Source organism: Leptosomus discolor, chromosome 2 (assembly GCF_034619465.1).
Source record: "Leptosomus discolor isolate bLepDis1 chromosome 2, bLepDis1.hap2, whole genome shotgun sequence".
NCBI classification, from domain to species: Eukaryota; Metazoa; Chordata; class Aves; order Leptosomiformes; family Leptosomidae; genus Leptosomus; species Leptosomus discolor.
The window spans coordinates 119,143,246-119,168,723 of NC_141392.1; the positions used below are offsets into that span (position 1 = coordinate 119,143,246).

Genomic DNA, 25,478 nt, shown 5'->3' on the forward strand with positions numbered 1-25,478 from the left:
TGTGCTCCAGGATCTTTACACCAGTCTTTACTGTCAGAGAGCAGCAGCAGTGGCTTCTCAGCAAGTGAGGGAGAGCCAGGAGCGAGGGTAAGAGCAGGCAGGCAGGGCAAGGACACAGGCAGGCAGGGCAAGGACACAGTCTCACAGGACGTCATACGATTTTCGTTACTTGCCCCTGAAGTGGACTGGGTTTGAAACCCATGGCTGACTGATAAAAGCTGAGCTGGCTCAGGTCTGAATGCAACAAAAAGAAATGTTCTGATGCAACTGTGAAAGTTAGTAGTTTAAGGCATACAATTCCTTTTATTTTTTTTAAACACAGAAGGCATGTAAGACTAAAGAGGATCAACAGCATATCTCAGTTCTTCTGTACACCGGCAATGGAGTCGTAGGCATCATGTCCATGTTTACTCCATAGGCAATATCCATAGGCTGTAAGAAATGTCTAGCATGCTGTACAAATTAAGGCCTATTCTGAAATGGAACAAAAGCCATAAACTATGTTATAACACAGTAGCACATCAGCAGTGTCCTAGATTGTTGCAGCAGCAAGAAGTTTGGTAGGTGAGTATGTGCTGGTATTCCTGCAAAAGCCTTTGCACCCTGATAGAGAATACAAGAAAAACAGTCCCTGCCTGACCAAAGAAAGTATCTTCTCTGATGGATCACAACCAATATGCAGAGCTCAGATCTGCTTTTGAAACCGCCCTCCACCACCCCGACCTGGAAGATTATCCAAGTGATGTCAGAAAAGCTCTAACTCATTAGTGCTGAAATCTTTGAGGGCTTATGCCAAGCTCATCTGAAGTCAAAGGGCGTGTTTATATTGACTTGATGAGTTTCGGATCAGACACCTTGGCTCTTCACACATGTGACATCTAGCTCCCTAGTTGTGTGCACATAAAAAGAGAGAACATAAAAGCTGTCGAGTTTCTGTGCCCTGTGATTGTCCTCCTTCTTCTTCCAGAAGGCTTCTGCTACCTTCTCACTCCAGGCTGTTTTGATGACTTAATAAGGAAAAGCTCTTGCTATCAAACAAAGCTCATGCAAATACACATCTTTCTTTGATGCATCCTAGGTCTCGGACTGAATTTCTTCAAAAGCAATAAACAGAAAAAAAAGAGAAAACAATTATCAACTTTGTGTGTAGACATCTAAACTACTAAAACAAAGCTTTCTTTCATGTCTTCCAAGTGTTCAAGGCTAGAAGCAGGCTTTTGACCCGATTCTCTAGAGAAACTCCTTTAGAAAATAACTTCTTCTTTGATTGCTTGTCAGGGTTTTATTTCATGCCAGTCTTACTAGACTAATATTATAAAAAGGACAATTTCAGGAAATAACCTTGAAGTCAGAGAGAGGATGCTAATAGCTCCAGAAATAAGGAAGTTGCAGGTCAATTGGAGAACACAGAAATAGCTGAAAAAGTCAGCATCAGCAGACATGCTGGCTATGTGTCATGAAGATTGCTCCTTCACACTGGTGGATATGATACACCTTTTGTTGGCATTACCTGTTAGAGTGGTTATCAAATTTATCCCCACCAAGGACAGCAAGAGCTTACATGCTCATGGACGGGAGTAAATATTTTAGAACAATAATTTTCTTGTGTTGTCATATTATTTTATTTTACTCCTGGAAATGACAATTTTTGTCCAGTGGATTCCCAAGTTGTAAGGTGCAATGGAAATATTTCATGACTGAAAATATTTCATCCTGCTTACTGTATTTTATTTTTGAACTTCCTCTAGAAGTAGCTCAATTCTGAAGAATGACGAGCACATTAATACTCTCACATTGAAAACTTAGACTGCATGTAGGTTTACAGATTTTTTTTCCTTGTTTTATTTAATGCTGTCTGTTGTTTACTTGTGTGAAAGTATTAGTAGATGGCTGACATGAAACCCACAGCCATGAGACCTAGCTGTACTTCTCAAACCACTTGACTTCTTGGTTCATGCGTGAAAGGACTGGACCTTTCAGACAGGTTCTGGGAAGTTTGCATGTTCCTTAGATGATGACAGTTATACACAGGGAAATACATGAGTAATGCTATTACACAAGCAGACAATAAAAACAAATATATTTTCTTCTCTATCTTATGGATAATAAAATAAACTCTATTTCACATAGATACTAAAATTGCTGAAAATTATTTGAAGGTGAAAGGAAAAGGTCCCATTTCCACAGCAGAAGTTCATCCCTCAATATTCCATTGTTAAAATAGAGCTTTTTACTCTTCAGACCTATCATAACTTTCCACCATACTTTATTAGCCAAAAGCCAAGCTTATCCACCATTTTTTCCAATTAAAAGCACTTAGAGATGAACCCTGTTCAAGCCAGTCAATGCTGTTTATGTTTGTTCCTTTCCTTTTACCATTTAATATCTCATCAGCAGTTTTTATATGACACATTTTATTTCTTCATAACCACTTTGGCCAACATATAAAAGATTTTTTTTCCTCCATATATTTGTTGAGTCTAAGGCCACAGATGATGCCCGTGATTACCTTCTGAAAAGCCAGAGTTTCACTCAGTGATCCTAGAACAGATACAATACTTTATGATGGAGCAAGAACATGGCTTGAAAATCCCCTTCATCCTTAGTTTGATTCATGATGGGCAATCCTCCTTGTTGCTTGACAGTATGTTCTAATAGATAACTAATGTCAAAACCTTCACTTTATTTCACTTCCCATTTGAATGTACCCTTCTACAGCTCCCAGCAACTGGATCCCTTTAGTCTTTGTCCATTAAGTTAAAGAACAAGAAGGTTTTTCCATTGTAGGATAGCACTAGGCTTTGATGAAGTCCTATCCTTTTTAGTGTTGGTAGATATGAAGGAGAAAATATTTTAGAGTCAGGAACCAAATAATGTAGCCTTTGAGGAAGCCTCTGAGGAAACCATGAACTAAATTACATGTAATTGTTTATGTGATGCAATTTCAGGGACATGACAGTCCTATTAGTGTCATCCTGTAAAGATTCTTACCATGCCCTGGAGGAAAGCCTGACAAAAGTAAGCAAACAAAGGAAATGGAAGTTATTAATCACAAATCTGTTTTTTTTTCTTTCTTCATATCAAAAATGGTGTTCAAAAAATAAGCAAGAAAACTCCACATTAGTTCCCTTACTCCCTAGGAAAGATGCAAACTGCATCATCCATGCAAATCATACCTACTTTTATCATGGAGGCAAGTGGTATTAAATCCTAAGATGAAGCACAGATAATTATCATAGCTTATCCAGCCAGTTCTAATGACAAGTCTATTTAGAAAGGTAAGTCTTTTTTTTGACCTACCAAAACTAAAAATATTTGCGAGAAGACAAATCCCAGGAAGCTTTGTAACTAGAGGAAGACTTTAATTCAATTACTTGATGAAGCAGCTCCGAAAGTATTCACTTAAAATCTCAACTAGTGTCTGTTGACAATACTGAGAGCTCTTTGGGGGTCCTCCTTTTGCTTTGTCTCTCATATATATGGTCAGTGGTGAGTTTCTCTGCTTGCAGTGATGTTTTTGAATTAGGCAGTAATTTCTATTCTTAATGCATCAGGTTGTGTAATGCCTTTGAAATTTTATTTTGAAAACCTCTGTTCTTCGCAATATCATTGCAGTCCTGTAAATTCTTAAGCTTGACGTTCTTAAGAGTGCTTGAAAGTTCTTTCACTTGCATTAAAAATATAAATTGTATATATCAAAGTCTCCTGGCTTTATAGATAAAGTGCTTTGAAAGTTTATATATTTAATATGGCACACTTGCTTGAAGTACTAAAATAGTCTCTTCAAGTGCAGCTTCTTCTGTTAAATACTTCTGTAGGCTTCTTGTAACTTAAAATTTTAATTAGCGTGTTTCATAGGCCTGCCAAATAATTAACTCCTCAGTTATATACTCACACAATTCCTTAGTTAATAAACAAAAAAGATATTGATTACTTGTAACAGAATCTTCTTCCTGTCATAAAAGCAGGTACACATCATCATCCAGTTCAAAATAGCATGCGGAACAACCACAAGCAAGGTTTAAAAATAAATAAATTTCTGTTATAGGAATTAATTTTTTTACAAAATTTGAAGGCAGAAAAAGTTTTAGTGTCTGAACACAGATAAACAAGCAGGTTGTCACTTCTGAAAGAAACAATGAATTGACAGTAATCCAAAAAACTTTTCTTGAAGTTTCTCAAATGTGACATTCTTTTGACATCAGAGTCTTCCTTTTAATTCTTGATATGTTTGCAAAAGACGCCAGTGTTTAATATGATCATTTATAATAAGTCTTGTCTCCAGCGGAAAAACTCTGCGGTTTAAAATTACATTATTGTGCAGGAATGAGGTGGGCTATTTTTATGGATGAGCTTATGGCTTGAAATAACTGAGATTGCTGTGTACTCAGTGTACTCAATTAAAGAGTTAATTTGTTAGGATCTTCTAGGATAATCTTATTTTGAAGGGGAGAGGCAAAATTGTCTTCAGAAGAGTCACTCTGATTACAGACATCTCTAAGGAAAGATTTTTTCTTGCCTGGCTTGGGGAAGAGTTTTAGCTGCTTTACTTATTAAATTTAAGTTTGCAGCTGGAAGTCTCACAGTGGATACCTTCCTTACAGGCGACAAGAAAATCCTTACTAAGTTTAGAGTACTGGGGAGTTTCAGGGGATGTCTGTGACAGAACAGAGAGTAGTAGCCAGGTTTCATGAACTTTCACTGTCCTTTCTTCTGTTTTACTGCTTACTCCTGTTTCGCTTTATTCGCTGGAGGTTCTTATTCTTCCCAGTTTGCTGTATTGGAATCTAATTTCCTCATATTGCTGTGCTTTGAGAGTCTTTATGTTGATGAACAAAATTAGCCTTTTTAGCAAGTAATTATTTAAATTACCTTAATTATGTAACAATGTAAGGTCAGCAACAAAATTATATATACTCTACCTGAGTCATTATAATGCTGATGACATTAAGTGCCAAGCACTTACTTCCATCCTGTCTCTCCCAAAGCCAAGGTTTTGTACAGTCCCATTGCAGTTTACTCAGTATAATTTAGTTTGAGGTGTTTATCGTAGTGGAGATGGACAAAAAGGTATTTGAGATAATTAGTTAAGTGATTTCATAATTGCTGAAACATCTGTCGGAATTAATTCCGGCAAGGTAGCCATTTTATCGAAATAAAAATATCCTCATAATACTTTTGGCAAAATAGCTCCCTTGAAGTCATTGAAATGGATACAGGGAAGAATTTGGGGCATTGAATTAGTCTTCAGTTGCACACTGCATAAACTATCTGCCCTTCTGTCGTTTCGGCTTAGGAAGACATTGTCAAGCTCAGTGCAATAAGTCTTTAGCTGCTTATAATAAAACTCTTTTAGCTTCTTCAGCACTGTGGTTGTTCTGGAGAGTCTGAATGGTCCTTGTGCTCACAGGCTGTTTCCTTTGTGTCTCCCCTGACCTCAGATGTGCTGGTGTTACAGTCTTTTCACTTGCTAGGGCTCTAATGAGAATCCATGGATGTGTTTGTTTCAAGCTTTTATTTTTCGTCACTTCAGACAGCTATAAGTCTACACATCGTATTTTCAGATTCATAAATGAAGCTGAACTTCTATACACACAGATATTATTTAAAGCATTTTTAGAATTTAACAGCAGCTAACATTTTGCGAGCTAATGTTTTGGAAAATGCCAGTGAGGCTATAATTGAGTATCTGTGGTAGAAAAAACACTCACATGGTAAAAAATGTGTATGGAGACTAAAGCTGCCCCATTGCAATGGTAATCCTTTAGTAAGTGCAGGCTGCATGTTTACCATTAAGTTAAGCAGTGTCAGTGAACAGACACAATCTGGGGCCGTGGCACCCGGTAATGCTCAGTTGTGTAAATGGTTCTTGGTGCAATTTTGTCTTGACCCAACTGAAAATCTCCCAAATAGTTCCCAGTCGCATTGCAAAGGTTGGCACTACTTGGTTGACGGTTGTGAATATAGCCTTAATGTCCATGGGGACAAAGGAAATGCAGTTTGACAGTGGTCATCCAGGTGAGGTCTACCATGTGTAAATTGTACTTGGCTCTGTGATGAGTACAGGAGTAGTAACTGCCGTCCAAGTCATGTTTGGTATAGATAAACAATGCTGCTGGTTTTAATTTTGTCTTGCATTCACTGATGGACAGCACAATGACATGGAGTCACCAAATGATGCCATGAAGCTCAAAATTGAGCTCAGTGCTGTTGTGATGCGGAGAAGTTTGCACTGCAAGTGTTGAACCTGGTTTATGCACAAATAGAGTGATAACAAATAGTGTGTGGCAAAGCAAAAGACAGTGAGTGGAGGGAAAGTACTCAAGTGTCCAAACCATAGATTTGCATCTGTTCTTCTGAAATTTTCCATAAATATATTGACAAGATGGTGCAATCAATGGACACTGTTATTAAAGCAGGGAAGAAACAGAGCTCAGGAGATGCTTATCAAGGTAAGAAGAGTATCCAGAGAGGTAAAAGTGGTGATGGAGAGAACAGGACAGCAGTGTGGAAAGACCAAGTGGATCAGGAAGTAGTTTGTACTTACAGTCGTTGAGTTCAAAAACAATTAGTGTAGCTCGATAGTGCAGAGCTGGTGTTAGCTTTCTCTTTCACCTTTTAGACCAGACATGTTTAATAAGGACTGGTTACTTCAAAGGTAGCTTAAAGGTATTTATGAACACGTACTCTCACCTCCATGAGAAAACAAAAGAAGTTGTAGGTCTAGGTCTTTTTCTGATACAGTTCCCATCAGGCTGGCTGAGGACAGAAGGATGATGAGCTCTAGGAAAGCTCGGCATCTCCAAACAGGCCACGGTGAAGCAGCCTGGAATACCACATCACCACCGGCTCCCTGCTGTGAGCTTGAGCTTCCTCTTGTGCCCAGGTGGTCAGAGTCCACAGCCCCAGGGACAGCCACAATTCGGCACAGAGGGAGGGCTTCCAAAATGGTTTAATCAGGCATATGTCTCAAACAAATTAGAGCAGCAAACTGACACACACACGCATCCAAGTCTCCCTGGTCTCGTTTTCACAGGCTATTACAGAAGAGGAGTGGAGAGAGCAGAGGGATCAGAGCAACTGGTTGGTTGTGTACAGGGGGCAAGACCTGCTATAAGGCAACTTACTGTTTTGAATGGGGGGAGACGTATTTGATGGAATTAGTGTGAAAGGATATCTCAGGGTATTTCTGCTTAAGTGCTGGATGTTTTCTCTCTTTCTACATCACAGGCATCAGTGCTGAGAAAGACACCCATGTTCCTCAGTAGTTTCTTTAGAGGGTGTAAAAAAAGTTAATACATAAAAAGACATTGGAAATAAGGACTTTTCTTTCCTCTTTCAAAGAACATTAAGAATATTTTTTTTTTACATGTGTGGCTGATCTTATTTCAAAGTCACTTTGAAATTTTATGGGGGTATGTGGTGGATGAAAGTTCCTTGGGAATGAAAAGAAGCTTTAAGTTTTTAAAAAATTGAAAGAAATGTTGAATTGCATTGCAACCACTCGTTTGTTTTTCAGCATTTTCATTGATATGATTTTTATAATAGAGAAGCTTTTATAGTGGCAAAATTTTGTAATTTATTACATAACTAAAATCACTTAGCATTTAGAAGTTTATACTTCTGTGACTAAACTTTCATCTGTAGGAATGTGTGTCAAAAAACCCAAAAATTGACATATGAAAAGCTGAAGCTTGTGAAAAATCTCGGCATTTATCTGGAGGCAGAGCATGCAGTTAAACCTGTTGCATCATAGTTTACAACAGGCAATCAACACCACCTCCCTACCTGTAAGAAGTTGAAGATATTTGTTGGCGTTCAACGAGAACAAAGACAAGTAAGATTATATTAGGTACAGTAAGACTTTACAGCTAATGAATGGTTTTGGCTTTTCCTCTATATCTTCACATTTCCAAAGAAGGATTTGACCGTTGGCAACTGCAATACAGACAACACAAACATTGTGTTTAATACAGAGAAATTGGTCAGGAATTAATGCTTTGGTAGTTGCATGTTTGTCATTGAGAAAGAAGGAATATGTGCTCTAGAAAAGTGTAGTTTATCAAGGTTCATTTGTGTGTAGACAGGTGTGTGTACATAAATACAATGGCAAACAGCACAGAGAACTGAATTGTGTCTCATTTTGAAATGAGTAGGGGAGCCTTTAATGAAATTGTGGAACATGTAAAACTCATGAAAGGTCGGGTAAGATCACATAAAACACGACTCATCCATGACATTCATAGCCACAAATTACCTCAGTTTTAAGAGCCTGTTATGCATTTTTTCCTGCTCAGATTTCCCCCATTGCATCCACTCAGTCCTGAGCCCGCTTTCCCCAAGTGTCCCATAAGGGATGGACCTTACTCTGTTGCCAAAGGAACAGCACGGTATTGATGAAAAGTATATGAGGTCTTTATGCCTCAGGGCCTGCATTTCCCATGTCATAGGCATTACCAAGTGATAAAGAGCATTCCCCAATTTACCTTATACTCAAGTGATTTGCTGAAAGCATTGAGGTCGTGTGTGTCCCATAGTGCTTGTTTCTTTTCAGGAGACAGCAGGTGGTAGTGTCTTTCTTTAGACATAAACGCTGATATTTTCTGTCTCTACAGACAGGTGCTATGTTCTTGGAAATAAGGGAAGTCATCAGGCCCAACCTAATCTCAAATTTTCCCCAAGAAACTCTGACATAAGGACATACTCTCGGAGCATGGGTAGCAGAGCAGCTAGCATTGTCGTCCAAGGGTAGTCTGCTGTCAGGTCTTCCCAGCTCCCTTCCTAGTGTCAGAGTTTGGAGGACTAAAGTACTACCAATGGTAGAAGAATTTTGGCCTAGGGGCCACTTAGTCACCTAGACATGCACAAGACCATTGGACCAGACAAGGAGAGAGCCCTGGAAGTCATTCACTTTGACCTAAGCAAGGCTTTTTTGACAGTCTCCCATAGTACCCTTGTATGCAAATTGAAGCTGTTATTTCCAAACTGGAGATATATTTTGCATAGGTACACTGTAAGGTGGGTGGAAAATTGACTGGACTACTAGTCTTGAAGGGTTGTGGTCCTGACGTGAAGCTGGTGACTGGTTCCTGGGTGTTCCTCAGGGTTCAGCTCTGCAGAAAAGGACCTGAGGATGTCAAGACATCAGTGTGCTCCTCTGGAAATGGAAGTGAACTGCATACTGGCTGTATTCTTTAGTGGGAGTGTAGCCAGCAGGTCCAGTGAAGTGTTACTTCCTCTCTGTTCAGCACTCATGTGTCTACTTTTGGTTAGTCCAGTGCAAGAAACATAGGGACATACCAGAGTGAGTCCAATGAAGGGCCACTAAATTGTTTAGGGAGGCAGAGCACATGGCATAGGAAGAAAAGCTCAAAGAACTGGGTTTTGTTCAGCCTTAATAAGAGAAAGCTCTTCCTGCTGTGTACAGCTGCCTATGGGAGGGTAAAGAGCAGGCAGAGCCAGACTCTTCTCAGAGGAGCACAGCAGAAGGAGCAGAGGCAGCAGACACAAGCTGCAGCCAGGGAAATTCCAGTTAGATATTAAGAACGAAATGACGTGGTCAAACATTGGAGCAACTTGCCTGGAGAAAGTGTAGCATCTCCATCCTTGGAGATATTCCAGACTCCACTGGCAAAGTGCCCAGTAACCAGATCTAAATTTGAAGTTGGCCCTACTTTGAGCAGGGTGTTGGACTGGATGGCCTCTTGATGGCCCTTCCAACTTAAATTATGCCGTGATTTTATAAACCACTTGACAAAAGTGATTTAAAACCAGCTTCAGTAGTCCAGCTCATCATTTCAGTGTAACACTCTTAACACTGACTTTCTGACAATGCAGGAGCTGTTTTGAAGTTTCTTCTGTCCTTTTGTGTCTGGGGCCACAGTGCCTGCAGACACCTTCGTGCAGTAAACTGTGCTACTTTAATGGTGTTTCCAGCAGTGCAGGGGATGGGTGTTGGACCAAGGATAGATGGAGCAAACCGCGTACCAGGGCAGGTTGTTAAATACCATGTCCATAAGGCGAACTGAGTGGTTAGCATTTTCTACCCACAAATGAGCTCTGAGATCATTGTTTGGTTAACCTTTCTCTCCACTGTGCACTGAATGTGGCACAGAACGAGGTAGTCTGGGCGTGATGATATCCAGCCAACTGAAGGTCAGTAGGAGATACGGATGGGTGAGGTCTTTCCTGCTTTCCCTTGGTATATAAAGTTAACATTTAATTGCTGCAACTGCTTTTGCTGCAGGTCCTCATGTTGGACAATTAATTTATCAATTTCTAACCTTGTACATGAACTCTGAGGATCAGATCTATACTTGGTAGAGCTGCTGCATTTCACTAAGTTTCTACTAGGGATCAGTTTGACCTGAGCTATGCTCCGCTGTTGTCTAGTAGCAGAGCTTGAAATTTCCTGAATTGCTTAGCAGTGTAACTGCTGCGAAAAGAATTACAGTGGTTTCAGTGTATTCTGATGTGCTGAAGGCCACATATAACCTGGCTAGGCAATAGTTTAATCGTAAAGCCAATTTTAAATGTTCTTTATTACAGGTGCCTGAATTCATCCTGACCAGTTTCCATTCTCTTTCAAGCTGTGACTTTAGATTTGCCCCAGAAGTATGTGGGAAAGTGGAAAGATGTGGCAAAGATTTTAAGGGGCTGTTAGAGAGCCCCTGGAGACAGAGATCGAACAGTGCTTTCATAATTATTCCACGGACTAGACTGCGTGACGTCAGTATGATTCATGCAAGGTCATTACAATTTATCTTTGTAACTGAGTAGAAAGTGGGAACAGGATAGTGAGGGAAAAAAATGTTGCTATATGTCTGATTTTGATATAAAGTGCAATCAAAGTCATTAAAAAATGGTTAGGTGCCATCTTGAGGAGTTGGGGTGAAATAAGGTGGAAGGCACATTTAGAAAAACCCACATTTGTAGGACATTCTCATGTTGTTTGACAGGTTATCTGTAAAGCTACAATAAGATGATAACTAGCACAGTTACAAAACCATGTACTATATAATACACAAAATATGTAATGCTTGCTACAGTTGAGATAGGCAAACTTTTGACCTAAAATTTTGTTAATGCCTCTGCCTCTTTTAAGAGGAGTAGTGAGGATTGCCACCTATTTCTAAATGCAGATATTTTGCAGAGTGATTTCTTTTTGCCTGCTCCCCCCCCAGACTTCTCATGCCATCTCTTCCTCCTCTTGAATTACTGTATTGCATTTTGTACAATGAATGGCATTTGAGTGTGTATTTGAAATGACCCGGATTGGTGTTAGAAATTAAATAAAATATTACCTTTTTTTTTTCCTTTTTGTAAATTGCTCCAATAGTAGCAAATTAACAGTAAATTGATAGAGAAAGGTAAGCACAGATCCTTTAAATCATAGTGAAGTTTTTGGCATTCAAGCTAGAAGTGTCTCAATTTAACACATCATTGGTTTGTATTATTAGAAATTTCATTGGTTTGTGGAGCGTATGATGGTTATGCTCTAAAATTGAAAGTACATAGACTCAGGACTTCTACAGTAGGCTGAGCTCTTACGCAGTTACTGATCAGTGTGCAGCAACTGCCATGGCTTGTTAATAAGCACAGGCAAACCACCATTAAAACTCTACTTGCCACTGTAGAGAAAGATTTTTAACAGTACTTATTTTCTTGTTTATGGTTCTATATCAATCATGAAATGGGAACTGAGAGACCAGTAAATGTCATTTGCCACTTTTCGAGTGGCATGAATTTATCATCTTTGTTGCATTTCATCACATTCATCTGTTTCCTTCCAAACGGGAGTAAGGGATTAGAGTGGAAGTGTGTCTTGAATCATTAAAAGAAACTCTACTTAAAATAGTAACGTAAATTAAGCTAGCAAAATTGTTTCAGTTAATACTTAGTCAGTGTGATCCAAGCTCTTCTTTTACTGCTTTGAACTTTATTCCCTGAAAATTGTCCTAGAACCCCCTCAAAATAGGGGAAACATTTTTTTGTTAAATAGCAAAAATTTTTAAAAGCTTACTAAACTTTAAGAGGGTCTTTATTTGTTAACCATTATGGCTGCCTTCTCCACGGTATATTTGATAGGAACTTAACAAGGGTTTATGATGTCTATAAAGTCCTAGTATGGTATTTATTCTTTGTTGCGTGCAGGCTATGTTAAATGTGTCTTCTACCATGATCATGAAGCTCGTTTTATTCAGATGGTGGTTTTCCCATCTATGGGGAGGGTGACCAGGTGGGCTGTATGGCGCTGTCTGAGCATTTCTCGACTCTTGTATGCTGCTAGGAGGTACTTAAGGCATTTTCCCTCAATAGGTTGGACTCATCTGTGGTCAGCCTTTTGCTCTTAAAGCCTGATGTTCTTCATTGTTCCTTGCTAAATAAAAAAATATCAGAATGTTTGTAGCGTGAGAAGCTGATGTGTCTGAAGCACAGTGGCTTCACTGGCTTGTCCCAGCGGTGTCCCATTTGCAGGACAGAGCTGCATAGCGTCTGCTGGGTGCATGCCTGATGGCACAACAGCTTGTGTAAGTAATGCTTATAATGCTCTTTGGTCCTGCAGCATGATGGGACATAGGCATGGCCTGTCACCAGGCTGGGTAAGGAACCAGTTGTACCTTTATCGGGTAATGGTGGGTGTTGGTCACAGGGTGGAAGAGGGTTTGCAAAACACTTGGAAAACCAAGTAGCAAAAAAGATGCCAGATTATTTCTTTCTTGTATCTGGAAGCTCCCAAGTAAGAGTGTTGTTGGAGCAGTTAGCAAGTTGGATCCATGCTGCAGGTTACGTATTAAATACACTCATTTAATCTATTCCATGTGCTAAGATGCCTTCATGGTTAAGGATGCTCCAATCCTGCCCCAGTACAGGCAAGCAATTCATTAAGCGGTGCAAATCCTACCACAGTCATGCAGATATATTTGGTCAAGGACACTGTGATGCAGGACATGGCTCCTTTAGCATCAAGAGTATCTGCATGGTCTGCACTTGCATTGAGACATTCTCCTGCGGAGTCCATTTTCTTAATGGAGCCAAAACTGGGATCTGAATGAGTTGTACTTGAAAGCAATTGCTTCTCTGCTTTTAATTAGTATTGGTTGAGTACTATTAGTTGAATAATGTATTTGATGAATAATGCTGTTGTCTATAAAATAAATTATTCAATTAATCTTTTTTTTTGCATTACCTAAAGACATCTATAGAAGGTTGCAAATATCCACTGAATAATCTGTTAGAATGATGCATTGCTTTTCAAATATACTATACAACAAATAATTTTATCTAGTATTCAGCCAAGTTTTCCCTTAATTAAAATTTGCATGTGTATAACAACTGTGCCTGAAGAATCACAAAGAATTTAGGTAGTAGCAGACACAAGGTGGAGAGAAGTGCTTCTGTTATTATGGATGATTTATGTTTTGTAACTCCTGTGGTACTGTGTTTTAAGAGTATGTCATGGATGCCAAGAACTTTGAAGAATCATTTTTTTTTCCTTCTTTTTTTTTTTTTTTTTAAATAGAGTTACTTTTAGGCTGATCTCCAAATAAATGACATACATTTTACCAGTGACATGCAGCTGCCCTTGCAAGAGAAGTGGTTTGCAGTCAGTTCATTCTACAAGGGTGGAGAATGAAAAAACAGAGGCTGAGGAAAAGAGTCAATTCCCCCATGGATAAATTCCCATGGCAGGCAGCATCTTCTCGTCTGCACTGACATGCAGAGAGCTCTCACTCCCAGCAAACAGCTCAAAGAGGCCGTCTCAGAAGGGCTGACTGCTCCTGTCAGGGTCCAAAATTGTGGGTGGCAGGGTACCCAGCTTCCAGATCTAATATTTACACCAATAATTTCCACAGGCAGTTCAGATGCCTGGAAAAAAAAGTAAAAACAAGTTTGGAGAAAGCTGTAGTACGAGCAGCAGTGAATACAGGGCAATGGCTCACTACTGCCTCCTTCAGATGTCACCACCAAAACACACATGTATGTTGGGGATGGGGGACAAAAAGGAATTTCACAAAAGCCCCTCTGGCTAAATGACACATGACTAGGCAGCCTGGTGTGCTTTTTCTCTTCAGCTCTTTGCTATGAAACTCTCACCTTTCAAAACAGAGCCTCTTGTGCATCTAAACAGGATCCGTGTGACCAAAGAAGGGGCTTTCTGTCCCTTACACAAGTGGACAGTGTCCCTCTCCCTCACACACGCTCCTTGCACCTTCCTAAGCCATTTCAGTTGGCACTGCTGAATTTGGAAGAATTCGGTTTTGTTTCAGACAGGAGGAGCTGGTCAGTCTGGCCCTGCTGCTGCTGCATGGGTCAGTACCATGTGTAGCATCTCTGCAGGACGGGTAAAGCCTGTGGCCTGGGACTCAGAGCTCTGCATCAGGGAGATTGGGTGTCGAGCCTGAATCTCCTGCCTCATTTCTGCCGGCACTCTCCAATGCGGATAGCAGCTCACGTTCTAAATGCGCCTGTGTCCCATTTTTGGAGGTGACTGGGCCCCTAAGTGTGGCTTTCAAAAGCCTTTGAGTGCCTCTGGATTTTCAGGCTGGCAAGTTTGACCAACCTAACTTCATCTCCCTGGACGCTGGCAGAAATCAAGTTTCCTCTCTGCCTCAGCACTTTTGGAAATCCCTTTGGTGCCTACCTGTGTTATTAAGATACCTGGATACCCTTGAAAATTTGGCCCTAGGAGTCATTGCCAGCGTGATGTTTAGCGTGGATGGTCCAACCTGTGAGGTGCCCTAGGAGGTGAGCATCCTGGGGAGGCATATGAGCGATGGGAGCCTTTAGCTGTGGAAGAGCAGAACTGAGGTGCGCGGGGCTGCCCATTGAGTGGTTTTCACTAAAATTCACTTAAATAAAGAATGAAAAGCTAGACATAGAAGAAGAAGCAAGTCCTTTACACTGTAAAATTAAAGAATAATTTAGAGGTTCAGAGGATGTCCATGAAGTATGAAATAACCCAGTCACCGATGTGTTTATGGACCTCAAAGACAGTTAAGGAACCTGGATTGAGGCCATTAAGGTCATCTGATTTTGTCTCACCAAAATCAAGTGGGTTTTGATGTCTAATTACTTGGTCAAGAACACTTTTGAAAGGGAAAAAAGAAAAAAAAAATGTTTATTCAGGAATTTAAGTCCTGGGGTTTATTAGTAACCCTTGGGAATGGTTTTACAACAGCTCACCGTCTCTCCTGTTTTGAGTATCTGTTTCAAAACGATGTAGGCTCTTGATCTAGCCAACTTGGCTGTATCTTTTTATTAAAGTTGCACTTCCAATGATGGATTTAATTTAATGCAAACGAAATTGTGTCTAGGTGACATGATCTGACTGTGTTATGCAAACTCCTACATTATGACATTCCTCTCACACTAACTAAAAGCTTTGTTGCAACATATTAATATAGAAAAGGTTATTTGTTTTGCTAGTAATAAAGGCTGTATATTTGCTGTTTAGAACTAGTAATAAGGTTGACTTTTACACAACCTTGGGGAGAAAGTTAAGTTATTTATTTATTTTTGAAGAGTTAAAAATTAAAAATGCATCTTGTATATGTTCAGAGAGTGAAGGAGAGTACATACAAATTCCATCAAATACAATTAGCATAATCAGAGGCTGGATGAGAGCCACAAATGATTGCACAAGGGAAAAAAAAAGTAGTTCCTGGGATCTTGGTACATCGCCTGAAGCTGAGCGGGACACAAAGCAGCAGGAACTATTTTTACCCAAGGGCGATTTTTACTGCCCTTGCAAGCAGCTCTTATTTTATTATTTTTATGGATTCTTTTTCTGCCCTAAATTTGTATACTGAATTATCCATGAGGATAAATGTCAGAGTGGATTAAGATTAAATTAGGAACTAGATACTCCAAAACAAAAAATCAAAAAATCTCTCTCCTTTCTATGCACTCCCATTTCTTTAGTTTAGTTTATGGGTTTGGTTTTTGGTTTTTGTTTTTTTTGGGGGGGGGGGGCGGGGGGCAGGGGGGGGTTGGCTTTTTTCCCTTTAGATGCACCAGGCTGCAGCTACATAGACTGTTTTTTCTTTTCTATCTTTTTACATTAAATTTTCCGCACAGATAATTTAACTTCCAGTATCCCATCTTCTTTGGTTTAGGTCATGATTCTCTTCATAGAGTTCCTGAATTTCTTTCTTCTGCTTGTAATATAGCTGGATGATGTTCTTTGTCATTTTTTTTTTCCTTTTTCACTCTGGTTCTGCTGCAGTGCACACGGGGGCATAGTCAGAGAGTTTACAATGGCTCCTGCCTTCCAGAGAGTGATGAGTAATTTAGACCACTTGTTATCCAGGGCTGCCAGACTCCAGCTTCTGACAGAGCCGATGGAGAGAAGCAGGCATGACACCTAAATTAGGTACCTGTATTACATTGTTTAACTGCTGCCCCTAGGTCTTACCAAGTTAGTTATAATAACTATATTGATGTTAGTAGGTAAAAGCTCAGCGTTTAAAAATTCCCCGTGTTGTACACAGAGTCTTTGCTTATCTGCAAGACAGTCTTTTCCCTGCCTGCTTCCTTCCTCCTGAACTGGTGCTTTTTTCTGTCATTTTGTGTCTCATCTCATATTTTCTCATCTTCTGATCACCGCCTTTCCGCTCTCTCTGACACATGGAAATGCTCCAGAATACATTCATGCACTTACACTTTATTAGTCTGTCTCATATGCATACTTTTCTGGTTCATTTTTTTTGCTGGGCTTGTTTTGTTTGCCATTCTTTTTACATTTTAATACAAAATATGCTTAACAGTGTCTATTTAAAATTGCAGTTGTTTAAACATTCCAAATGGTCCCTTTGGGAAGTGGGAGGAGTGCAGGGAATGAGGATGAAGGCAGCTGACGATGACTTGTATTTAGTACACACAAAATCATGTTTACATGATTGATTCGACCAGTATGGCTCAGAGCAGCCTCCAATAGTTGCATAGTCTTTAAAACTAAAACAATTTTAAGAATTTTTAAAAACCAGTGCTTTCTCTAACTTTGCGCATTCAGAGATCTCTCCCAAAATAACGTGAGCCAGGATTTCCGACGGGCAGGTGTCGGTCAGTTGAGTACAACTGAGAACTTTTTGAGAAGCAAGATTGCAAGCACGTACAACTGGAAATAGGAGTTACTCCCCATCGGGGAAACTTCTGTTTTCTGAATATAGGAAATATTTTTATGAGGTTTTTAAAGCGTTTCAGTTACACCATTCTTTCCCTCTGGTACTCTTACAGTTGGGCTAATGCTACTAATGCCCCTGGGCTTACAGCTCGAGGTAAGATGCTGTGCTGGGCGTGTGACAGCTTTTCCAGACATGGAAATGTCACAAGTTTAAAACCTCCCATTTTATGCCCTGTACAGCTGTAAACAGGAGTTTTATTCCACTGAGAAAAGCAGATTTTTAGTTTGCCAGTGGAGTTAACTCTCCTGGTTAGATCTGAAAGGGCTTGAACTCCCTGAAGCTGGGTATTGAAAAGCTGTAGACAGTCACGTTTTATAGATATTTTACTTTTATTAGTGAAATAAATAATAAAAAAAAACCACCAACTGTAACCTACCTAGCTCAACCTTTGGTAAATAATTTAAATGTACAAATTTACTCATGAAAGAGAAGGAAATTAAAAGATGTCTCAAGATGACTAGTTCCAGAGGCAGATAAATGATTTTTTAAATAACAGCAACAATACCTTTGCAGTTTCACCTCTTTAAGAATCACAAACCTGTTTAGGCAGTAACCGCTGTCTACAATATATACAGGGAAAGAAAGCTGTGTCCGCCGCTAAAATCTGTCCAGTTTGGAGCTGAACGTGGCCGTGATGCTGTGAAACAATGTGGGACTGGATGAGAGGGCTCCCACATCTCCTCAAAGCAGCAGGGGAATATTAGGCAGGCAGAAATGTAATTACTGGGGTTGAAATTGGGCCAAGACAATGGGACTGACAATACGTTCTTGGAAAATGTGCTCTTTGATCGTAAATATCCATGGAGCAAGCTTGCCAACGATATTGATTTTGGCAGTGGATTATCACTGACAGCCAGGATCTGCTGCCCTCCTGCTTTAAGCAGTGGCCTAATAGGTTCTTAGACAGGGTAGTACACAGAGAACAACTCTCCAGGATATGTTCGTCGCATCACAGGTTCCCTGAATATGTTGAATTGACCACATGAGAAATAATATACAGGTATTTATACAGGTATTTGGTGTCGGGGCAGCGAATCCTACAAGTTTGGGATATGCTGGACCTACACAGACCAGTTACAGGGGCACTGTGTAGTGTCCAGCCCGCCAGCATCAGCACCTCTGTGCAAGTTCCCATCCACATGCTGAGGCTAATCTTGCTCAGCCCCACTTCCATCTTTGACTGAAACGAAGCATGAGCAAAGTGTGACATTCATGATAGCTTTTTTCCTTCCAAATATGCACTTGGGAGACAGTTGCTGGCTTTAGCAGATGTAGGACCTGGGTTTCAGTAGCAGATGCGTTAAGTCATGATGCTTACAAGCTGATGGTACTTTTATTCTTAAATGAAGTTGAGTATACCTGTGAGAAGGGTGTTGGCTAGAATAATGAAATAAAATTTGAGAAAATGAGAAATAATACCTGCACATCATCCAAATGATCTTTGTCTTTGTGAGCAAAATGCATTGAGATTGTGCTCTGATCCTCAACTGACAATTCTAAGTCCTACTGTAATACAAATAATAACCAGATATTTAGGATAGATTAGAATTTACTTTTGGAGCCATTAGCATTTCGGTTAAATCTGACAAACGATTTAGAAAATGAATAAAAAGTGCCTGCTCATCATATTTTGTGACAGCTGGGTGAGTACTTGACATCTTTGTGCTCTTAAAAGAACATATGCAAAGACTCAATTTAATTTGTAGGGTTGAGGGAATTTATTTGCCTAATTTTGAGCCCACTAGCATGTGATGGATTTGAAAGTTCAGTTCTAACAGGAGTATAATTGGGTTCTCATTTCACTTAGGAGAGAGCGTGATAGAAAGGGTGAAGAGAGAGATAGAGACATGGGGAAAATAAAGTAAGAAAATGAAACTGAGAATACTCATGAAAAAAATTGCAATGAGACTGAAAAAAATTGTAGCAAGGAAGAGCAGACGAAAAAGCCTGCACATACAAATAAGATATCCTTTAAGGGGACAGAATAGAAAAAAATAATGCGTTCTTAATCATAATGCCAACTGTCTTTTGGCTGGAAAGAGCTGATGCTTTAAAATATACTTACCATGGTAGCTGAAAACAAAGATAAAATATTAAGTCTATAAGTTGTGGGAAGGGAGAGAGGAATGTTTCTTTAAATACTTTCTCAACCTCAGTAAGTAAAGCAGCTCATCAGACATTCAGTCTTACAAGGATAGTCCTTCACCATCAATACCTGTGGTGCAAATGGTAAGCTGCAAGGCCAGGACACATGGCCATGGCCATACAAACCAGATCCTGTGGGTGAACGTCGAGCTTCCTGACCATCAGAAGTTAGTCTGATGTCTGTAGTGGTTTAATTTCAGACAAAGACCAACAGACACTCCAGGTGTCACCTATTGTGGGCCAAAACGCTTGGCTCGGTCTGTTCCCTGCATACATGGAAAGTCCTAGGGTGATGACAAGTGACTAAATCCTGTCAGGTGACAGATACACATTCACAGGATGGACATAATGTCTGATTACAGTTACTGGGCAATGTATACCTAAAAACTGAAGTGGTACTGTACCAAGTGATAGGGCAGGAGTCTTCCTCTACAACTCCTGAATGCTTCTATAAGAGACGCTAGATGGGTGCCACAGTTGATTTGGATCTCACCTGTTTACATGTGCTTTGGCTTTTATTCAGGTTACAGGCTCACTCCTGGTTTGTTTGGGTGTTTTTTGGAAAGCTGGACAAAACCCTCTGCTTAATCCCTAATGTGCACAGCGTGATTGGTGGCTGTGTAGCTTTCCTGTCTTGTGTTACTGAGGACAGCTGCCACGTGAGTGGCACATCCACCAGTCCAGTGTTCTTCCTCATCCCACCGTAGCATGTGTGGCCAGGATTCACAAGCTGGACTGCCTGCCAGCATCCTAAAGCAGCTTTATTAAAAGTCCTTAGGGAATACCACTTCACATCCCTCAAGTTTATCTTTTGAATTATTCTCTTAATGGAAAAAAAGGACAGGAATTGAATTTGGTTTCACTCTCTCTCAGCATTTACATTTTCCTCTTTGATTCCAAATGATCTGACTTCTGATGTCCCCAGCCTTTCTTTTGCCTAGCTTTGGTCACAGGGTCTCTTTGCAGCTGGTTACTAATGGGTCCAGATGAACCAGCGTGAGCTCAAGGCGTTTGAAGGTACATCTCTGTTCAGTGCTGTAGGACCTTGTTGGCTGCTGAAGGTTTAGGTCTGTACACAGCAAATGGAAGTACTTTGCCTGTGATACTTGTATTGACTTTGATTTTTAGGTAAGAACTACATTTCCAGCTGTATCACTGGCAACTTTCATTAATGCTCCTTGTTGAACAGTAGCTTTTTCATCTTTGTGCTTTGCTAGCATTGTAGAATTAAATGGGTTTTTCTGACTTTTTGATTGTATCCTGATATTCTGTCACCTTTTGATCTCTGTGTTATGCACATAGACTGTAAACTCCTTCGGGTACAGACTGCTGGGGGTGGAGGTAGGGGAGTATTTTTTCATTAGAGGGTGCCTCCTATGGCAGAGCCCCAGATACTATGGTACTGTGAAGTAGTAGTAGTAGTAGTAGTCATAGTAGTAGTAATTTCCACATTCCCTTTGTGATACCTACGAAAAACAATTTTGTTTAAAGTTTATTGAGAGCTCTAGGAAGAGCTGGAAATGGCAACCTACAGACACAGCAAATGGCCTGAAGTACTGATAAATTTCTGGCTTTGTACAGCAACTTCTTCTTGATCCGATCACTGTTTAATTTAATCCTGTTTCATTTGATTGGATCCCCTGGAACCAAATCATTTGTATTGTGTTTTAGTCTGATATTTCTGATCAGTCTTTGTTAATTTGATCAGGATTGATTGAACCAGTCATTGAAAATAAATCACATAATTAATCAAATGCAGCATTAGAAAAGCAGATCCTCAGCTAGTCTGTTAGCTTTTACCTCTTGTTTTTCTTCCTCAGTACATGGAGTTTGTACTTCCTTTAGAAAGAAGCAGAAATGACCATTTTAATAGCATCCACATTTCAGTAGTACAAGGAGAGAGATGTGTATATATATGTATATATACGTATTTTTAATTGTTTATAAAGAATAGAATAGAATAGGAATAAAGAGTAGGAATAGGAATAGGAATAGGAATAGGAATAGGAATAGGAATAGGAATAGGAATAGGAATAGGAAGAGTAGAATAGGAGTAGTTCAGTGTAAGGGACCTACAATGATCATCTAGTCCAGGTTTGTGTCTCCTTTCAAAGCGTCTTAATCTCACAAACTCTGTGACCCCTTCTGAGGCAGGGGTGTTGGGTAACTTGGGTGGAGGGTCTTGCTTCATGACTCAACTTCCTTAATGACTCGGTGATTTTAAGGGAATCAGCATGTAATCTATGTTTGGATTTGGCACAGAATCATCAATAAATGTAAAAAACAAGATAACGCTCTGTGCTTTGTTCTAATATGGTCTGGATAGTCTGGTGTGCAATCAGTAGCTAACAGTTACTCCAAAAACTGGTATGGGTGGGAAAGGAGATTTTGGATTTGTGACAAAGATTATTTTGATCTCTATCTGTTGTGTGGAAAGGAAAGTATCCCATTTTTAATTATTTTTTTTAAAGTAGGTGTTTGATCCTGTTTTGACTCTTCTCTCACTCCAGTTGGTACTTGTAACCAAAGTTGGCCATTTTGATCTGCACTATTAGATATTTGTAGATTTGTGCTCTAACTGAAGCTTTATTACAGCAAACCAAGGCTCTGTTTGTCTTCTCAAGGTGATGGTTGCACAAACAACAGCTAAAACTGCCTTTGCCTCTCCTGAAAGCCACAGCAAGTTCAGCAGGGGACACACTGCCTCTTAAGGGGTATTATCTGCAAAGACCCCAGGCTGGTCTCCCTGGCAGTTCATCCTGGGGGGTTACGAGGGCACTGTCTGCCCTGCACCCATCCTAGCAGAAATAGTAGCTTCTGATGGACCATGACCTGCAACAGTGGAGGAGGAGAATTAGAAAGATCAGGTCATGACTTGCTGTTGTAGGTTAGGTATCCCTACAAAAGGTCATTTAATTTTAGCTTGTCCTTCCCTACATGGCTTACAGAACCAGCCTGCATTATTTAGGGCTCACAATAAGCCCTCTCTCTCTCCCTGTCACCCTGAAGTTTCTTGAGTGGGAGATTATTTTTAGAGATGGTTTACTTTGAGTTAACTTCCCAAGAGCAGAGAGTAGGAGGTTTTATGGCTTCAGTAGCATCAATTGTATTTACAACATACATAACAGAGGATTTTCAGATGCACGAAGTCTTTGGGCAAACTCCCTGCCCTTGATGGGTTTCCTCTTCTTAAGGAGTCCAATGGCCCGAACCAGACTGAATTTCATCATAAAGTGAAGGAAAATGTCATAAAAAGCAATTTGTTGTTGAAGGAAGTATAAGTAGAGCTTAATCTTAACAGTACCCATTTATCTTTGGATGACGAAGGGCTATTTAGCATCACAGATTCCCACAAATAGAGTAATACTAAAGGATCATTTGAATCAAACCCCAAAAATGAGAGTGAGGTGCCTGGAAAAAACGGTGGCAATGAAGCATAGTTTTGACAGGTCTACTAGTAATGCTAGCCACAGCTATACCAGTATCTGTTTTACTTTAAATTGTGTGGCTGTGGACAGCAAAGTATGTCTAATAGCCATTTACTAGATTTATAGCTTGGTATGCAATGTGTTTGCCATAAATCTTTTAGAAGGATGGTTGAGGCAGCTGGAGCGTTCATGCTAGTCCACGAATCAGTTCTGCCGAAGGAAAACAGGAGAGCAGGGCAGCTTCCCACCAGTAGCATAGAGATATGGAAACGAAATAAGCAGGAATGCTTTGATGTAAAACCTACAGAGCGGAAAAATTGGAGAAAACGGTGACTGTGTTTCCAGAAAAAAACATATATTAGCAGTCTATTGTAAATCAAATTAAATGACTGTCCAACTGGCTGATCCTGCACTGAACTTCTTGTGTTATTAAAACTATGAATCTGAATGGAAGCGGAGTTGCATCTTGAGACCTCATTCCCAAAAAGGATCTGCCAGTCACGTCTGGTCGGAACAGCTTGGTGAATGTTTAGCTTCTTTTAAGAATCAACTGGGAGATTGATGGGTTCGAGCTGTTTTTGCACAGACTTGTTTGAGTCTTAAAATGCATTTTCATCTGTCTGCACAGAAGAAAAGATTTTAATAAGAATCATTGAGATACGTTACGTTATTTTGATTAAAAGGGAATGCAGTATATTATTTTACTTTTTTTTTTTTTTCTGTGGAATACGTTTGTATTTCTCCTGCAAACCCTAATTTTTAACAAGACCAGAGCAATTACAGGAATAGCCAGAGTTTAGATGTTATCTTGTGTGTAGGAAAACGGATGGGTTATTAAAGTGTATAGTCTCTTTGAGAGATGCAGGGCTCTAATCCTGTTTTTCACGTCTTAATTTTAGTGACTGCATAACTTACCTTCGTAAGATGCTCTTAATTGAACATTTCAATAGAATTTGAATAAAGTCTAATATGTCTGGGATTCCTCCTCCACTCCTTTCAAATATGATGTGAAATTTATTAGTCTTAATGTACATATCCCAGAGCTAATTGTTTTATCTTGTAAATCAGTTTCTCCTCATCTTTTATACGGCTTTTACTTTCCGATTTAAAGACTAAATAAATTCTTGATTGAAAAGTCTTTGTTGTTTTGCAGTAGAAAAAGGGGGGCAGCTTTATAAATGTAAAAGGATTTTTAGTTCTTTTTTAATTATTTACAAATGCTGAGTTAAAGGACAGTGGAGTTTAAATTATGCATTAAATTAGCATCTTACTGATGGAAGACTCTCAAAGAAAGTTGAAATTTTTAAATTGCTGTAAGACAGATTCAGCCACAATTTAATAGCTCAATTGATGTTGATGAACTTAAGGCAGTGAAAAATCTGGACCTATAGGCTTATTTCGCTTTTTGCTGTGAAAGGTAAGCATTCTGTTTGTACAGTACTGACTGTCCTTTTGTTTGAGAGTTGACGGAGTATACTTTGATCCTTTTTTTAGAAAAAAAGAATTCTCTGTTCTCCCTTAAAGAAAGCTTCCTGAGACCTGGGTCAGATTATGGAAACTAAAGCGAGCACACAAAAGTGCTTGTTAGAAAGTGAAATTTATGTGCAAACTAAATGTGCCCTTGATGATAGCCTTATTGATCAAGCTAAGTTAATAAATCGGTAATATCATGCAGCACTGTTCAACACTCACAGGCTTATCTTGGTTTTCTTTTTTTCCTTTTTTTTCATGTGCCTGCTGTGTAGGCAGAGAACATGCACTTTCCTGCCACAGAGTGTGTACTACAATTTGAACACTGAATTCAGAGGGCTCGAATGTAAAATGTCGGCATCCAATGCAAGAAAAGGGAAATTTTACAGAAGTAACTGAATACTGGGATTGGAGCCATAAGTCACATGACTTTTACTTTCTAAGTATTCCTCTCTCTATTTCTATTGCTTTAGGCCCTGATCCAGAATGAAATTTAGGGTCCTGTTTGAATAATGAAAAGAAATCCGTGGGAAATTTGCATCAAAATTGCCATATGGAGTGACTTGAACCTATCAATGGCCAGCATTTACATTCAAGAAAAATGTTTCATTTTCAAGCAGTCTGCCGTTAGGTCATTCTTGAGTAGCTTTGCCAGTACACTGGGGTTACATCCTTTGTACACCCTTGGGATTCTGGTCTGACAAGCACTTATTCCATTATTACGCATATTTCCTTTTGCCCTCTGACAAAAAGCACTTATGATGAACTGGATTTATCTGCCTCTACCATGGGATGCTTGCAGGATCTCTGAGAGCCCTCTTGCGTTGCATAGTGCATGTTCTCTGTGGTACGTGCTGCCGCGTTGTTCCTGATGTTGCGCATTTTCTCCTCCGTTGAGATGATTTTGCATTCGTAGCTTTGCTCTGATTTGGGGTTGATCTGCATGCCGACCGTGTTAGTAGAGGAGGTTCTGCTTAGGCTAAAGTGGGGCTTCTGTGCTCGAACCCAGTGTCGTGCGCTGATGTCCCTGGTGTCCTGGAGCAGCAAGTGTCGCAGCCGGGACCTTGGTTCGATACCTCAGCTCCGTTCCCTGATGTTCTCGCTGAGAAACGAAGGCAGCTGGGTGAGTACCTGAGCCTCTGCTGGTGAAATTTACCAAGACAGAATACAAAGTGCCATTTGTGAAGCACTTATCATTCCATGGTCCCGCATTCATTCCCCCTAATGCTGAGCACCTAACTGGAGCATT

General features: G+C 39.9%; 1 protein-coding gene across 2 annotated transcripts in view; it reads left to right on the forward strand.

Moving 5' to 3' along the window:
• The window catches only part of KLHL29 (kelch like family member 29), a 253,368-nt gene that overhangs the window by 78,154 nt on the left and 149,736 nt on the right, over positions 1 to 25,478 (forward strand). The window contains exon 2 of one of the 2 annotated variants that reach the window (XM_086461618.1): positions 25,239 to 25,352. The exons of the other annotated variant lie outside the window; for it this stretch is intronic. Coding sequence (XP_086317744.1) covers positions 25,239 to 25,352 — 114 coding nt within the window. The remainder of the gene's footprint in view (positions 1 to 25,238; positions 25,353 to 25,478) is intronic. 2 annotated transcript variants of the gene reach the window in all.